We start from the raw sequence: 18,834 nt of genomic DNA, 5'->3' as shown, positions 1-18,834 counted from the left end.
GTGCAGTGCTTAACCAGAAGGCTGGTTTTCAAGCTGAGGTCATGTCTCATCTCTGCTGAGAGAGGCCAGCATGCTTTTTGGTGCCATAAGATAAACAAGTAATAGCCATAGCACATCGCAGAGGTCTTGGAATAATTGGTAACCACAACATGTGGCTTTAGCATAATTGTGAATTTCCCACTGTCTCCTGATTTGGGTCCATTACAAGATTGGACTGTTTCTGTACACAGTTTTATTCCTTGCTAGCTGGAAGAAGTTTCTGTGTGATACAGCAGATCCATTCAAGCCTGCCAGAAATAACTCCTCTCTTGTGACATTAGGAACTAATTTTCCTGCTGTTTCATGCTACTTTAAATACTATATATTTCAAGGTGACACTGAAATTAGACAACTGATACACGTCTGGGAAATTATTTTCACATTTAAATCCCCATTATTCTATTCCTATGCAGAGGATTCTCTCTCTTTGAGGTGCCTGAATTCTGTTCACACTGATGAGACTTATGTCACTGTGCCAACAGCAACATACCTGAGATAGTTTGAGATTGTTCCGACTCATGCTTTCTGAATATATGACAATTTTAAGCACTACTGGATATCCTTAGCTCCTTTCCATGTTTAACTGTCACATTGCATTCCAGTCTGTGTGTACAGAGAGGTGTTTGAGCTATGTTTTCTGGAGACAACTGAAAATTGGTGATGAGTAGGAAGGAGCATACTGTGTGAATATGGGCCATGCTTGCCCAGTGGCTGGAATCAGCAAGCCACTGGTACAAATACAAGCTCTGTGGGGGATGTAGCCTGAAAAGTCACGTAGTGCTTGTCTGTTGCAGAATTTATGCTCTGCCTCGCTGAACATTGCCAGAAGTAGATTGGGTGAAATGACCTCTGTTCTGGTTTTTGAAAGTGTAGCTTTGGGCAGTGATTCTCTAACTTCGTGAGCCTCAGTCTACTGCCCACTCTCCAAGTTTATTTCTGGTCCCCTATGCACCTTTATCATCAAACCTTTAAGTGAAAACAGATATAAAAGAGATTTGCTGACCTCTTGGCACAACTTTTACAAAGTACTGCTGCTCTACAAATCATAGGGTAGGAAACTTCCCATGGAAAATGAGGCTGCTCATCAACTGGCCTTTCGGAGTGTAGTAGACTTGTAGATGACACTGATAACAGGGACACGCACTGTAGAAATCACCTCAGTTCTAGTTGTTTGATTTCCCTACTTAGCTTGAGTTCCCTGAAGCTCCATTTGTAATTAGTGTACAGAAATAATCATGTCCGGAGGGAAATCTTTCTCACCTATCTTAGGCATCTTAGGATAAGGTGAATGATCGTTTGGTATTGCTTGTTTCTCTCCATTAGCTGTCAAGTCAGACTGGTACAACTGTAGACAATTAATTGTTAGACACCTAAATTACATGAGATGAATCATTGTCCCAGTGTAGAAAAAGACTGTCCTAAAGGTAATCAGGTATAACACAGCCCATAATAATACAGCATTTTGTGTCTGTCATGCATTTCTGTAGTACAGCCACAGTGACAAATACTCAGGGGGACTTAACAGCTTGTAATTGCTACTACTGGCCACCAGGACTTGCTGAGATACCCATGTTCTGTGAGGGCTAATCGGCCTGGAGCAACAACAGTGCAGCAGTGAGCACAGCGAGGTGAGTGAAGGTGGGAAGGGAAGAGGCAGGTGTTTGTTCTGCTCTGTCCCAGCAACCTTAGCTGGCTCCTGCCCAGTTACATACAGCTCCTTCTCACTGGCTCTTAAACGCCAGCAGTAGTCCGCAACAATAAAAAGGAAATAATGGTTTTCAGCTGTACAATAATTTTATTAGATGTTTCTCTGGTTAAAAAAAAAAAAATCCAGTTGGAGGACTAGGAAGGTTTCTTCATCTTATGCACATAAACTTGGACACAAAATAGGCATCCTTTCTGTCTGTTTAATCTACGTCATGCAAAATCAAAGATTCTCAATTTTTTCTCCTTAGAATATATCAGACTGTGATGTCCACGGTGCAGAGATGAGCAACAGAGCTGAACACTGTTTTTACGATAGTGTCACCAAATGGTGCCCAGATCCAGAGAGAGGCACATCCTCTCAGAGCTCAGCAGGGCCCTGCCCTTCCGGGGAGCGGTGCAGCGTTGCTTCTCTTTCTCCTGCTGGCTGCAGCGGTTCCCAGCTCTGAGGCTGTCATGCAGGACTGGGCTACCCAGGTAGACTGGAGCAAATGCACTGCTCTTCAGTAAAATTAGCTGGCAGATCACATAAAAGAATGAATCAGACAAGTCTCAGGTGGTTTGTTTCTTGGCCAGTGAAGCTACAGAATTTCTCATTTAAGGAGGTTAGGAATCATTTAACCACATTGTTATTTCACCCAGATGAAAAACTCAGTGCATATCCTATGGACCAAGAGGCTTTAAACCTCCCTTGGTAATGGGCTCAGAGTGTGGTTCACACAGGTGCATGCAAACTTGCTTTTATACCTGAGCAAGGTGGAGCCCTGCTAATGGTGTACCCATGGCAGCATGGAGCTGAGCACAGGACCATGCTCAATTAATTACCCAGCTAATTGGGTAGGCTGTGCAGCCTCCCCTTGCTGCGTCCATTGCATTGTGGGTCCATGTCCAACACATGAGGTAGGACTGGTGTGCCTACACAGTCTAGACTTGCTACCAGCATCGGTGCCAATGCGAAGCTGTTGGTAGGCTATTCTTTTGTATTTTAGAATGGCACAAGGATGTCTTGGATAAATAAATACTGCAGCATCAAATTCTGGAGCTGAAATAGGTGATATTCCTCCTGTGCGTACTGGAGGAAGTATCAGACACAAAGCAGCAGCAGCACATAGCGGTGGTCATTGCAATACCCAGAGATCTGGTTCAAGGCCAGAAGCTAAAATGTAAAACCAAAACAAACAGAAAAGAAAACCTGACTCCTATTGCTTTTATTCTGGGTTTGACAGCTGAACACTCCTGTGTGAAATGCTTCTTGATATTATAACACAACAGCCTCAAGGGTCGTTTTGATGCTATTGCTGGCACAAACCACTTATCATATTTCTGCTGAGCAGCCAAAGATGCCTAAAATGCATTTTGTATATTTCAAATATAAAAACCATACGTGCTGTAGGCGTGTTACACAGTATTTGTTGTATACATCTGATGCTGACTCAAGCTAATCTGCCTTTGTGTATTAGTTTTCACACTTCCTGTATTACATCCAAATAGCAGAACTGAAAGAAAAGGGCTGGTAGCATCAAAAGGTTAATCAGTTTGTAGCAGATAGAGTGGTAGTAGTCATAAGGAAAAATAGATCCTAAAGATTTACTCAGTGTTTCATTGCGTTGGTGCGTGGAGACCCACCAACCAATAAATATTGGTTTTGATTTAAGAAAAAAACCCAGCATATCAAAAGAGACTGTATTAGTGCAGATTTTTATCAGCTGAAACAATGCTCTGCAACAAATAAAACAGCTTTTAATGAGGTTGAAAGCATTTGATATGGTTAAAAGATGTGGAACACACAGCATTTATTTAGATGAACAACTGATTAAATGTGCACATCTTGTCCTTATTTGCTAAAAAGATAATAAAAACCAGAAGATTTGAATAGGACAAAAGCTTACTTACCCTTGCTCTTTACAGTGCTCTGAGATTATCCAGTCAATATTTCTTCTCAGTCATAATCAGCCATGGATGGTCCCACCACCTGTCTCTTCAACTTGTGTTTATGGCTTTTTAATTTGTGAGCAAAACACCTTGGGATTGTTACATTTCTCCCCAAATACTGCTGTGTCAGTGCAACGTCATCACATACAGGCATGGGCTCCAACCAGCTTTGGTTGCCCAGACAGTGGGGTTTGGGCAGGGCCTGGCCCATGGATCCCACCTGCCTGAGCCTCAGGGTGTGCGTCAGCAGCATTTGAGGTGTTTGTGAGTTCAGCGGCATAGATGGGGCTTAACTGACAGTGTCAGTTACTTGTGATGGGGATTAAGAGCACCACAGACTGCTCTGAGCAACCCTGCAGAAAAGTTGTTGCACTTGCAAATCTTGGCTGAGCTGGGGGTAGTCCTCCTCATTAATGGCCACAGTCTGTGCTACCCAGCTCACCATAAATCTCTTTAGAAAGGGAATATTAGAAAAGCATTTAGTGCAGTCTGTCAGGCGTGTTCTGCAACTTGAACTGCAGACAGAACGAATGAACCAGGAAAGCCCACAGGAAACAACTTTCACAGTTTGCTTTGGAAGGTCTGAGTTAATACATTTTTTTGTGCCAACATTCAAGGTGACCTTGATGCTCAAGGTAAAACCAATAGAATTTCTTTCCAGCGTGGAATCATAGAAAGCAAAAATGAAAACTCTGTAACACTGTAGCTAAGCTGTATCTCGTTCCTTGCCTTTTAAATCTTTCTTGTTATCTGCATTTGGGCATGTGAATTTACAGATTTTTAGTGTAAATCAAGTACTTTGGTGCTTGAGAAAACTCTGCTGGAGGTTCACCTTAATCTTCTGATGTCAAAATACTCCTCAAATCGGATTTCCGTTTAATTCTCACAGTGATTTAATCTCTCCCAAGGTGTGTCATTTTAATCCTAGGTGTTCTGGCTCATCTCGCAGGTTGGGACACACGTTAAGGATAACCGTGATTATCCCTGAAGTGTAACAATATGCACAACAGGGAAACTTGTGGTTCTGCTGTCAAGGCCTGTTTTGCTGGCAGAAAAAATAAATCCCTTTGAAAACCTTTGAAGGTCGTGCTGTGAACGACTAACCGCCTTTATAGTGCAGTTTATGGGGCTTGGCCAAAGCACTTCAAGTACTTTGGGTCATTCTTTGACATTGTTACATTTCAAGTGGAGTCACACAGGAAACCCTCCTTTGCTAGGAAATTCTCAGACCCTTTCATCTGAAGCTGTTTCAATGTTGCTATTTTGATTCTTTGTCTTAGGAAGCAATGAGTGTTTCTGACAGTTTGGTAGTCGGGCATGCCTTTGAGGAAAATGCGTTATCAAGTAAGCACAAGAATGGAGGCAGCAGCAAACCAACTAATTCTGAAAAATCTTGTGCTAGATTTCTCAAATCAAATAACAGATAGATAGATCTAGCAGTGTGCATGCTGCATTAGTGAGGAAATATGATGAAGACTCTACATACAGCTATAAAAGCCTTAAATCAGAAAGGTGAGGGAGGGAACCCGGAATTTTGAGCCGTAGGGTAGTGCAAGCAGCTGATGAGCCACCACAGACCAACACTGAGACTCCTCGTGCCAACTACCGGTACCTGTGTGATAGGTATCTTGTCTATGTTAGCACCTATTTCTGTTATCTGGCTGTAAGAGGCTGGTCTCAAGTTCCAGACTGGCAGGCAACCATCCTATATGAAGCAGGCTGTACGGATACATTAGGCTGCATCAGTATCAAGAAACCAGAAGCAAAGAGCCTGTTCTGTGTCACCGCACTGTTCTGTCAGTCCCCAAAGGATGTCAGAGAAGTGGCTGTGTTGGTGCAGGCTGATGGGAGCAGCCCAGGCCAGGCTCAGTCCCAGACTCAACCACTACCCACCCCACAGGTCAGTGCACAGGCTGTCGCCCCAGTCCTGGCCAGTTTACTGGCACAGACGCTTCAATAGCTGCACGTACAGGATGCCTGCAAGGAGGAGGCTGGTTAAAGGGCTAATCATGGGCTTAGAAAGCCTAGTGGCTTTAATCTGTGTGCTGTTTCACCATGTGGCTTCAAGTCAGGCAAGCACTATTCAGCTCAGTGTCTTCCTAGCTACAGATGATATTAATCTGCCTTCTTAACAGGGCTATTATTATGTGAACTATTATTACTATGAAGATATGTAAAGCAATCTAAAAATACTATATCAACTCCATGGCATCATTCATTGCAATACATGTTAACTCTTGCAGAATTCTCCATTATAGCTTCACCTTTCAAATCACAGATTTTTCTCTCCCCCAAATGCATTTTACAAAAACTAATTTGCCTTCATGCAGCCAGAAAATTAAATAGGACAGAAGAGAGAGGAACAGTGACTTCTAAGCACCAAACCACAGTTCAAGAAACCCTTCCCAACAGTCAGCCCTCTCTCAAAGGGGCAGGTAAGCAATTTTTAGCTCTCAGCCTCCCACTCATGAGTAATAATGTGTAAATGCTCATTGGGACAGAATCTGTCTTCAGGAGTGCAAATGTACAGTATCCTGCACCCACGCAATTTGATGTTTTTCAGAACCATATATGAAAGAGATATGGTATAAAACCAGGAGCAAAACCACAGACTTTACTAGCAACTAAACAGTTCTCAGTAACTCTTCTAGTTTACTTACAATAGTGCAGGTACACACAGAAAGGCTAATTGCTGAGTCTGATGAATACAAGTCTCAGTATTTAAACATGACCATGGGATTCTGTATGTATCCTTTAGGGCAGATTAATTAGAACAAATTGCCAGTTAGCAACTGAAAATTAATTTCTTCTGTTAATGCTTTTGCTCTGCAATACTAATCTTGAATATTAATGCTTCTCATTTTGGTGCATCACACATGCTGCCCAAGCACTTACACATGCTTCATGGAGGCAGCACAGTAGAAATTCTACTGCTTAGACAGTATTGGGATCCATTGATACAGGGGTCAGACTTATACAAGACTGCATCAATTTCAGAAATTGCATTTGCTAGTGTTAAAACTGTAGAAACTATAAAACTAAAACATATGCGTCTTTTTTGTCCTAGTCGCATATCCTATTTTCCCTTTCATGAGTCCATATATATAATTCATTAAAGCACACCACAATTTCTAGCCTTCTAGTTAAAATGACAACCTGAGAAACGTACTTCTAAAGTTAATTTTTATCACATTTTTTTATTAAACATTTTTCTCAGTTGATACTTTGAACATAAATACACAAGTTTTATGGCTCATATTATAAAAGACACTGCTATGTGTTAGAAAACATGTATAGAATATATTGTAGTGGTTACAATTGCTCCCCTCTTTTCCTAATATTTTCCATAACTTCCGTTAATCTAGAAAAGCAGTTTCAGGGAGTAAAATCCAACCTACCTAGCAGCTCAGTCCACAGCAGCTATAAAGACTATTTGCCAGCTGTAAGAGAAACTTTGGTTCCGGTTTTCATAGTAGGCTAACACTAATTAGCTGCATATCGGGAAACAAAACATTGCACCTGGTGCTCAGTTAGTTACTAAAAATCTAATTTGTGACAAGGTGTGTTTTTAAAGGCGGACCTACAGCTTCTCTTTTGCTTTACAGCTTAGTAAGATAAATAGACACAAATTTTCAAAATAGTATAATGCAAATGAGGGACCCAGTTCTGTTCTTACTGAAGCCACTAGAAAAAACTCTGGTATACTTGCAGAAGAGCAGATTTCTACTTTGTTTCTACTGCTTTATCAATAAAACTGAAGAAAATTACAATTCAGCTGGAAGACAGGATGAATTTCGCTTTAAAATTCCCATGCATTATTGCTAGCAGACCCTGTAATAGCACCATGCATGGATTTCCAGTTGAATGTGTGGTGGACTCTGCTCCTAGTGACAAAAGTCAATGAGAGAGTGGACATGATCTTGCAGTCCCAAAGGCACAGACGTGGAATCCTGTGCCCAAGGAACATGCAGAATAAACCCTGTGGTCTTTTTACTGCAGCGTAGCAAAGGGATACTAGATTATATATGCTTTATACACAGAAGAATCTTTTAACATGGTTTTCAATACACATACATTAAACTGTACGATGTAGTACTTCCACACAGTGGGCAAAGAGCAGCTCCCAGGGCCACGGCTATGGAAGAGCGTAGAAAATGCGACTGGGTTCATCCCTCCGGCCAGGAGCACCCAGGCATTGGGCCAGGGACAAGAGGGAAAGTTTGGGAAAATGTTGTCAGCTGCCTGATTTACAGGAACTCCTTTCTTTTTTCCTTCACCACGGCCCATGCCAACATTGAGGCCATGCCAATGCTGACAACACCCAGCTAAAGCCACGAGATACACAGTGAAAGACACAGAATAAAAGCACAAAACAGTAATGAAGATGCTAAGCCTGGAATCCCATTTATAGCAAATGTCCTTCGTGTTTCATTGAAGTCTGTGCTTTATGGCTCAAGAATCCTGTTCTGGTCAGGGTGTAGGATGTGGGCAAAACCTCTATAAATAGATCTGGGTGCGCATCTGATTTTTGAAATGGCTATTTTGGTGCCACCCAGCAGGCAAGGATGCCCAGCGTTGGCATTCTGTCCTTCCCATGTATTTGGTGGAAGGGAAGACCAGCTCAGGACTTGCTATGATTCCATGATTCTGTGTTACTGAAGTGCTCTGTCAAACTTGACAAGTCAGCCCACCCACCGATTTTGGGGTCACTTGACAGAAGTTTGCTTTTTAGAGCAGACAGACTGAAAATTTAAACCCAAATCTGCTGCAAAATAAAGACATTTCAGCAACATTTTAAAAAAACTACTGCTCTTTTGGAAAAAAAACCCACCCTTTTATCTTCTATTGAATAAAATAATTCAGTCTCTAGTACTGTTACCTTGAAGTGTCATGTGCTGGGGAACACTGTAATTATGGTTGATGTTGATTTAAACTAGGCAGACTGAAACCAAACGTGGAATCAAGGAGTTTATATCAGAAGTAGCAGAAATAATGTTAGGGCAAACTACCCCCTTACTGGGATAATAACAGCACAAAAGTAGCCAGAAGTTTTACTTGTTTTTAGTCAATGCATACATGTGACAGACGTTCTGCTTCGGATATATTTAATTTGCATTTTATTGAACTGATGGACAGTATTAGAGTTCGTAACATATTCCAATTAAACTTAACCGTCCTCATTTCTCTGTATCTTTCAGTCTACTGATGAGGGAAATTGATGTTCCCAGTGACTTCATTCAACACGTTACCTGTATTAGACATATTTTGACTGAAGGATGTGTCTCATCACCATTTTGGTACCATCTTTCTGAACTGAAGGCTTTGTCTTACATTTCACATGTGCAGAGACTAGCACAAAAAGCAATTTCAGTAGGAATCCTAAATTCAAAGTTTACTTTGGAAATACATCGATTCATTAAGAAACAACCATTAGGTCTCTATTTAGAATTCAGCCCTCTAACACTACCAAAGCAACTGCTTGCCTGACTGAGTGGATGAAACAGTGCAGACTGTTTCCACAGTATCCATTTACATGACCATGCTTTGCTGAAACTCTGGGTGAAAAGAGGCGATCACCACTCAGATACAATCATCTCTCTGCTGTTGTGCTGGAACGTTACTTGAGAGGCGTTTGCCCAAGGACATCGCACAAATCAACGGATGTAGGACCAATACCCACAGTATCTACCTGCACTTCCCATAGATATTCCAATATTAGTATATTTCTCCCCAAGTAATGAATTAATTGGTAGTTTCATTATTAATTTACTGGATGTGCATGCATCCTTAAAAACAGCATAGGCCATGCTCAGCTTTGATGCCAAGTTGCCAGTGGAGCACATGTTAGCAGCACTACAATGCACAGCTGTCCTCTATCTGCATCTTCTATTTGCCCCAAGCCATAGCATCCTTCCGGCTTTCCCTGTGTAACGAAGGTGAGTCACAGACACATTGCACCTACCAAGAAAATTAATGCGCTTTTTATACTGCAACATTTTTAATAATACTGAGCATTAGAAATAATAATAATAATAAAATCTATTTTCTATGTTGAAATAAATGAATACCAATCAATCAGTATAATAACTTTTGTCCAGACCAAACTCTGGCTTGTGGAATGATGTTACAAACTATTATAGTAATTACCAAATTAATATTAGTTTGCATTAGACTATTTATTGTTTAAAAATATTTGCTAATTTGTTAAAATCTACAGTCCATGCAATATGTCACTTTGGAAAAAGACCCAACAGCTGATTTACATAAACAAAAACCAGCATGAGACATGGCATGTGTTCCTTGCCTTCCTTAAGTGCTATAGAACATAATTACAATATTTATAAATGTGAATATAAATACGGTTGAGATCCTAAAACCATTTAAAAGTGTCTAACAGATCCTTTTTGTTCTAAGTATCAAGGACAGCATCAGTGGCTAAATGCTTTCCAATACTCTAACACTGTAGAATGTTCTCAGGTTGTGAAGACTCTCTTGCAACCCTTAATTCTGTGATAAAAGCCTTGCTCCCACGTGTATGAAGTCTGTCCATTTGGATCCTAAACTGACATCTGCTGTAAAAGGATATCAGACTTTTTTTTTACTTACAGAAAGTATCTTGAATTCAGTTCACTTAGATATTTAATAGTGGAATTTGCCAGACCATCACTGAAGACACTAGTTCATCTTGTCGCTGCTGCTTGGTCTTCTTGTTCACTCTTCTGTGTCCTTGGCCACCAGAAATTACTAACACTGAACTTGCTTTAATTTTCTTGGATCTCTGTCTTTTACTTTTAAATGAGATATTTTGATCCTTCAAAAGCTCATAAATGTTACTGTCCTCTGGCCTATGCTCTAGGGAACTTGATCCATGAGACAAAGTAAGGGATCCAGAAGATGACGACAAGTCGCTTTTTTGTGCAATTGATCCTGCTGAACCCCCCAGCCAAACTGCAGTGTCGTGGCTGTTACTAAGGGAAGAGCCTGGTCTCTCATTGTGCAGAATGTTCTTTTGGTCCTCGTTCTTAGGTTCTGAGCCAGGAGGCAGGCTGTTCCTCAGCTTGCTTCTGTTCTTCTTGTTGATAGATGTAGCCATTACAAGAAACTTGACTGGGCCATTGTGTGCATGGTATGACACCATTCCTCTTCCTGGAGCCGAAAGAAAAACACCAAGAACATTATTTATTTTACCACAGTGTTCCACCATAGTAAGTTCACGAAATTTGCTCTGAACAGCATAACACTTAAAATCATATTATATGGATCTAGTCTGTCTTTTGCCTTCTGTGTACACAATTTACAGAAATAAGTGTTAAAAAAATCTGTTGTACCACAAGTATTTTAGGACTGTACCAATAAATCAGCTGAAACATGGCATTACAAATTTCAGTTAACTGACTTCTGTGCTCTGTTCTCACAGCATGAGTACAAAAATGCTGCTAACTTCTTTTTCTCATCATCGACACAGAGTAACGCTGTGAGTTTTCTCCAGTAACCCACAAACAGAATATGTGGTTTTCAGTTAAATCTGTTGTATCTCTGCACATCTCCAGAACAGCACAGAAACACAAGAGCATCTGTTTCATCCTAACAGACCTGTCCACACTACACAGCAGGAACTGAAACTCATCCTTCTGAACGGCTTTCTACTCACCATGGCAGATTCACAAGGAAACGACGGAACAATTATTACTTTTTGGGGTTTTTTAAAGTGTTTAAACAATGGGAAGTTGGTGGTACAAGGAAGATTTACACTGTGCAAATCACTAGAAGGTATGACAAACAAATGGCATATGGCCAAATTCAGAAGCTGTGACAATATCAGTATATGTGCCAGGCTATCACGGGAACAACCCACCACCCTACAAATCACTCTGTCCATCCATAACTCCCTAATGCATTCCAGGTTATGATAAAACATGTTCTGCTTTACAGAAAGTGCAGTGATATAAAGATGAATTATCACTATTGGAAGGACAAATGGAAAAAGTCACGATTTTTCAGTTAGAATTCCAAAAATGGTATCAAAGACTATAAAAATAGATCTCCCAACGTAATGTTGCCAGATATGTGAAATCTGACAAATCCTGACCTGAAATAAATGCAAGAATATGCAGATGACATAAACCACCATAATCCAAACAGAAAATGGAAGAATAAAATTAGAGATTTTTTGATTCTGCAACTATACATTTTCTTGTATTCCATATTTTAAGAGCATTTATCCTGTGTCATACCAGACTATTGCTGCGTATTTTGCTGAACACAGAGGATTTTGTTTTCATTTTGTGAAGTTACATAAGCTTTTTTTTCCCCTGAAGGAAGCTGCGAACAGCTTGCCTCATAGAATCTGCCGCCTTCCCTCCACAGCGCAGGAGCTCCGGCAGGATTCTGAACACAAACTGTAGCACGGCAAAGCCCCTAGTAAACACACTTTCAAAATCTTGCTTCTGCTAAGCAGCTTAAACATTTGCAAAGTGATACAGCAGCATTCACGCATTTGTATTTCAGATGGGGTAACATGAAAGTAACTCAATAAATATATCTCTCCAAAATGCAAAAATCTTTATCATTGTCAAAAAAATGAAATCTATACTCTCATAGTTTCCAAGTCTCCTGTTTGTGGAGAAAGAACACAAAACCAATTTACTGAATAACCAGTCAGACAATATACTAAATTTTCAGAATCTGTCTCTCTAAATCTAATACATCTTTTTTCCCCAAACCTGGAAGAAAGATTCTTTGCATCCTCTTCTCATGCCCCTATATTTGACTTTATTCTGACAGCATTAATGCCTGTCCTATTCTTATGCCCTAAAGAAAAACAGTTGTCCTGGCTCAGACAACTGAGACAAAATGAGACAAGTATCTGGGTATACTGTAAAGCTCAGGAAGAGCAACAAATATGATTTCATCGCAAAGCTCTGATCTACATCTACACCTACACCTATATCGATATAGAAACAATACATAATTTGGCAGGTTCACTTACACTATGGACAGAAGAGAAATGAAATCTTCAGTATAAACACACTGTACTTGATCCGTTTGAGAAACATGACTCACCAGTGACTTTGGGGATCCCCTGCAAGCGCGGCACCGGCAGTGCTACGATGATGCCCAGGTTGGTCCCGACCAGCAGCAAGCCGTGGCACACCAGGAGGCTGGTCACTGACACACGCTGCTGCCCTGCCAAGTGCAGCAAATGCCCCGTTACGTGAGAGCAATGATCTCTGCAGGGATCTAAGTCACTTCGAGCAAACACAATCAGCTGCACCGTGTCATTCAGAAAAGAATCACAAAGGCAAATATCTTGCCAGATTGTGGTATTAAACTTTGATAGTATTTAAATGGTCATATATGTAAACTTCTGAAACATTCTGCCCTGAATCTCTAAACCATGGTATCTAAATTAGATATATTAGATTATCTTTACAAATATGCTTTTATAAATAGACAGTGTTTGTTTATTCTCAATAAAAGAACTGAACAGCATTTTGCTTCACAGTACTCAATAATATATTGCCATAACACACTATACTCCAGACTCAAACCAAGCAATGATTACTTTTTTTTCCTTTATCAGAAGTGCTGTGTGCCCCTGTTTGAGTTTGGGTTCCCCTCCCCCATAGAAAAAAGGCATTGGCATATTGGAACCACCCATGGGAGGTGAGCAAGGTGATGAGGAGACAGGAACACGTGGTGTACACAGAGAGGGGAGAAGTGCTGTCTGCACCCGTCTGACAGGGGGCTGCACAGAGTCAGACTCTATTCAGATGTGCACAGTGATAGGATAAGACAGAACTGACCCATTTGGAACATGGAAAATTTGGATTGTAAGTGGGGAAAAGCTTCATCATAAGGGTGGTCAAACACCGTATGGGGTTGCTCAGAGAGGCTGCAGAATCTCCATCCTACCCAAAGATAAAATTTGACAGGACAAGTCCTTGAACACCAAGTCTAATCAGGCCTGCTTCAAAAAGGATAGGCAAGATGACCTTCAGAGTAATTTGCAATAAAAATAATTCTATGATTTTCTACAAGTTATTTATGGGATTGCTATTTTTCTAATGAACACCAAGTAATTTTTTCTTGCAATGCTTACTAAATACATTTAATTCAGTTTTGATGGATTTTCAAAATGGCCTTGCCAAGTTTCAGGAACAGAAACTACTGCCTGCCCTAACTTCTGCCATGGCCCAAGTTTACGCAGAGGGGCATTTAAAGTCTGCCGAAATCCTACACGTTCAAAACCCACATGTTCTTGGATTCATGATTAACTTTACATACAAGAGAACAGTCACTCCCATCTTCATCATAGCTCTCAATTTGTTAATCACTTCATCAGTAAGTAGATAATTTGGATTGCATGCCTGATATAACTTGGATGAACTCGCATGTTCCACACTTTGGAAAAGGACCTTAATTATGGTGTCTTACAAATGAATGCATTTTCCATCTTGCCCCTTGAAGTTGAGCCAATTTACATCCCAGAACATATGAATCACAGACCCAGTGGGAAAGCTGGGAAGGAGCAGCTTGACTGTAGCCCAAAGCACTCAACTGGAAAGCAGGAGGGGAATGACGGTTCAAGTCTTTCCTCACAAACCTTTACAAAACCAAATCATTAACCCAGCAATGGTGTGCTGTAAAAGGCACATGCAGGGCCAGATCTGGAATCCCAGCTCTACCTGCCCAAACTCGCATTCTGAAATACCCTAAAGGCACAACAATTAGGTCACCCTCAGCAGGCACAAGTTGAAGAGGCTCCATTTACTCATGCAGAGCTTCAGAGACACCCCTGTTGTTTTCTATAAACTGCAGGTGTTTGTGCTGGTAGGACTGCTGCATCCCTCTTCAGCTACATAAGCATGGATGGTCTGTGCCTATAAATAAAATAGAAGCCTTCTGAAGCCTGGAGTTTGCTCTTTTGATGGGGTATTTTGGTTGGTTGGTTTGGTTTTGGTGGTTGGGGTTTTTTTGGTGCATGGTTTTTAGAGACATTAATGGGATTAATTTATTTTCCAAAACAAAGCACACAAAGGCTCCTTCAGCAGAGAAGAATTCCAAACAGGGATGCCCAAACACCTCTGTGTATTGGAGTTTTCCAATTTGAAATCCGTATTTGAATTCTGTGATTCAGGGCTCAGACTTGCTCAAGTTATGTGACATGTGAGTCCACTCCCACTCCCAGTGCCACAGCAAGTGCATGATAACTGCAAATTCACTTAACCTCACTCCATTTCGCTTAAAAGCTTGGTTTACAATCAATAAAGAGAAATACTTAAGTACAGCTTTTAAACTTGTAAAATTATCAAAAACTCCAATTGTACTTTTGCCTCTCAAACCCCTTGGCAGAAGCAAGACGGTCACATTTTTAACCAACAGATCTTTAATGACTTTTAAGCATTTAAAATGTAAAATAATGTGCATGATTTCATACTCCAACCCTGAAACAACTTACAACCGGTAACTTTTACCAGGGAAAAACTGGCAATTTGAATTCCTGTTTCCATAGGTGAAAACAGTGAATTATCATCCAGCAACTTAGAACGTTAAACACTGAGCACAACCTTAAGCATGAATCATCCATAGTGAGGTCAAGAGAAAAGCCACTTGCTTTGAAATCTTGGAAAAGTAGGAAACATCTGCATCTGAAAACATACTTCAAAATAGCATATAACTAGAAAAATTAAGTATAAATTTAAAAACCTTATTAAAATATTACTTTAAAATATTAGTTTGTTATCTGCTAGCCAAGGTTTGAAATCATAGTTTTCTGTGACTTTTTAAGGTATTTTGAATTTAGAGAAAAAAATGTGAAACCAATTTTCGAGAATGCGTTATGCAGTAAGCACAGAAATTAACTAGTTAAGAAAGAAAAATTATAAACATAAATGCCAAACCAAACCAAATACTCTTATCTTGAAATGACAACTTTTTGATCACACTGTCCCAATGCAGACAGAACTGTTAAAACCTATAAAATAATCTGACCAAGATCTTGACTTTACAAAGAGCTAAAGCCAACAATTAAGCTTACACATGGACAAGCGGTTTTATTGCCTGTGTTCTGCTCTGTGTTCACCTTTCTCGGGTCTCATTACAACAACCACCAGATCCAGGTAAATCCTCACATGTTCCCTCACGTGTGGCTTCTGAAGCCAAGCCCAGGTAGGTGCAAGGGCATCCCAGTGCATATCCTCTTACACGAACACGCTGCTCTTACTATATAAAAATAAACCCACTGTACAGATTTTTTGGGCTGACCTAAAGTTTTTCCCAATCTTTTTATCATTTCCCAGCAGTAAAATCATACACCTACTGCATTTTATGGTCTGGCACCTGATGGGGTGGAGACAAAGCTGGAAGCCTCAAAGTACAGTTTGTTGTCTGAAGACAGGAAATGATACTTTTGTTTTTTGCTTTGCTTTCCTCATCTGTTTCCAGGAAACACACATGCCATTAGAGGATATATGGATATAAACAGAACACAGCAACCTAAGCAGAAATAACCTCTCTGTTAAACAAGTAACCTGTCATCATCCATATGAGCAATGAAATTACACTGTATCAAGGTCAGAGTAATCTCTTTAAAAGGACAAACTGCTTTAGAGCTGAAAGGAAAAACATGTTTAAGGATGCTCTTGAATAATGAAATAGCGAACATGACTACGAAAAAACAAGTGGACTGACTATTCATGTACAGTATGTTGGGTTTTGGTTGGGTTTTTTTTGGTGTGAGCGATAAAGGCTTGTGAAAAGCTGCCATTGTTGAGATTTCAACTTCAGATCACAAACACAAAGCATAAATGAAGTACATTACACTAGTGAAGTGCGTATATTTGCCTTCCAATGTTAATAGATTTTTTTTTTCTGCCACTCAGTGTGCCCTCTGTTCAGCTAAGAGCCGTGCTTGGGCCACTTCAAAGCAATCCAGCAGCACTGTGACTAAATACCTGGACCTGCAACAATAACGATGCTCTTCCTCTCAACCATTCTCTTCCATTCCCATACGGCATTTGTGCTTTTTTGGTGTTTTGGTAAAGAACACAAGCTTGTTATACATTATTAGGAAGTATTTCCAATGATATATGAAGTAAAGACCACTCTGGACTAAATGTGTACCCCACAGTTGCCTTCGTGACCCTGGTTTAATTTCCAGTCCTGCCTTGATACACATGAACTTCCCGTAACTCCAGAAAGCAAGAGCCCTCCCAGCTCCATTCTTCCCTTAGGAAGAATGCCACAGATTTTAAAAGTTATGCCCAGCAGATAACAGGTTCTGCCAGACACAGTCTGCTTTACTACATGTCTAAACTTTGCTGAATCATAAGGGCAATCGCCTCCCGTGAATCTCTCTCATGCTTCACTCCTTTGTGACTCTGCCCTGCAGGGCTGTCTTCCCCAAAGCAAAGGAGGCACAGCCTTTACAACCAGAAGAGCAGGCACTGACATTTCAAGCCATCTTCTCCTAAGAAAAAAACTTGGAAAATCTAATGCTATGCAAACTGGTTACTAAGGTTATGAGAACCTCCCACTCATCGTAGTTACTACAGCTATCCTTTTAATACAGCACTGTAACTCACTGCAACCATTCCTGACAAGGATGGTAAGTTTTTCTTTTCCTTCTACTGTATAATAACAAAATTATTTCATTAACTTCATGGAGTGAGGTTCCTCTCATGTACATTGCTTTAAATGAAGACATAGATGACATCTTCAAGTAGACTATCAGGCCAATATCACATCTTGGCAAAAGAAGTCCAGCTTCTTTGAAGTTAGATGGAGATCTTGACTTTTTAACCTCTCTTCTTAAGACTTTTAGCAATATTTTTACATCCATTTCCTTTCTCTCATTTGAATACAAGTCGAATGTTTACCTGTTATTTTTGCATATTAAGGAACTCTTACTGAATTTCAGAAACTAACAGGGCTTTGTTTTCTTTAAAACTAAAAGTTCTAAAAATCCTCAGTAAAGCCAAACACATATTTTGTAAACACACAGCTATTTCACTCCTGTTTCACTTTGATGGTTGTGTTTTTCTTTTTGTTTCTCCTTTTTTGAATCTCAGTAGAAACTACACAGAGCTTGATTTATTCTTTGGCTGCTTGTACGTCCAAAAGGTCCTTACTGCTGCTTTGTTATGTAAAACTCCTATTCCTTTTTTCAGTGTTTGTTGTTGCAGTGTTATTGGGATCATATAAACAGGCCCAAGAGCTGCTGCTAAATAACTGAAATTCATTTCATTTTCAGAATGGATTCTCCCTTGGAACATTTGCTGTAACAATGTTCTACTGAAATAACTTTCCATTTTCATTCACTGGTGTGCTCTTTGTGAAGACACTAGGGGAAAAAAAAAGGAACTAAAATGGGTAACAATGACAATGAAGAGATATAATTAGCTAAAACTCTTTTACAGAAAGAATTTATATGCTACATCAGCAGTTTTATTACCATGGCAATGAACGCTAAGGCTAAATTTCTGGAGATTTTTATATGCAGAAAATATGTATAAGGGAGGCCCTATTTCCTGCCCCCACCCTGCCACAACAGCAGAACATATTACAAGTTAATCTCCTTTTTAAACCGATCTTGATTTCTTTGCATAACTGTGATGATTCAATCAAATGACCTATTTAAAGGCAGGCGATTTGCTGCTGTTCAGTGTTGGAGCCACAGTCACGACATGTAAAAACCAGCCTTCCTAGAACATGATATAAACGGACACAATTTAAAACAGAGCTCTATTTGCTTCATTGCAAAGCTAATGTCATCTGAAAGAAAACACGATATGACAGAAAATGAAGAAGTGAAACATTTTTGATCCAAGATTTATCCCTAACTCTTGCAAAAATGTAAATAACAGTGTGGGGAAAACTGGCTTCTGCTGGAAACAAAGCAATAAAGCTGGTACACACATTGTCCTTGAAAACTGAGGAAGCTCCGTCTATCGTAGCCTATGACCACGGAGAGACAGAAAGAACAGTTGTCCTCATGGACATGTCATGCTCAGCCCCACCAGTATCACTCTTTCCATCCCTTCTCCCAGCACCACCACAGTTCCACTGACGTGGTCACTGATGCTGAGGTCCCACCACTTGCAAAAACTATACAGGTCAGTGCAGCTGCCTGTGACACTGATAATTTGGGGATGATTG

The 18,834-nt window shown here is 40.2% G+C and overlaps 1 protein-coding gene across 10 annotated transcripts in view; it reads right to left on the bottom strand.

Moving 5' to 3' along the window:
- Positions 1-6,852: 6,852 nt before the first annotated feature.
- Positions 6,853-18,834, bottom strand: part of ARHGEF10 (Rho guanine nucleotide exchange factor 10) — a 116,883-nt gene continuing 104,901 nt past the window's right edge. For 9 of the 10 annotated variants that reach the window (XM_065056036.1, XM_065056039.1, XM_065056037.1 and 6 more), the window contains 2 exons: positions 12,739-12,861; positions 6,853-10,821 (listed from right to left, as the gene is read on the bottom strand). In XM_065056036.1, the coding sequence (XP_064912108.1) occupies positions 10,307-10,821; positions 12,739-12,861 (638 nt within the window). In that variant the 3' untranslated portion in view covers positions 6,853-10,306. The other variant, XM_065056046.1, reaches the window with a different exon arrangement.

Source organism: Columba livia, chromosome 3 (assembly GCF_036013475.1).
Source record: "Columba livia isolate bColLiv1 breed racing homer chromosome 3, bColLiv1.pat.W.v2, whole genome shotgun sequence".
Classification (NCBI taxonomy): Eukaryota; Metazoa; Chordata; class Aves; order Columbiformes; family Columbidae; genus Columba; species Columba livia.
This window is presented reverse-complemented; position numbering and strand designations above follow the sequence as displayed.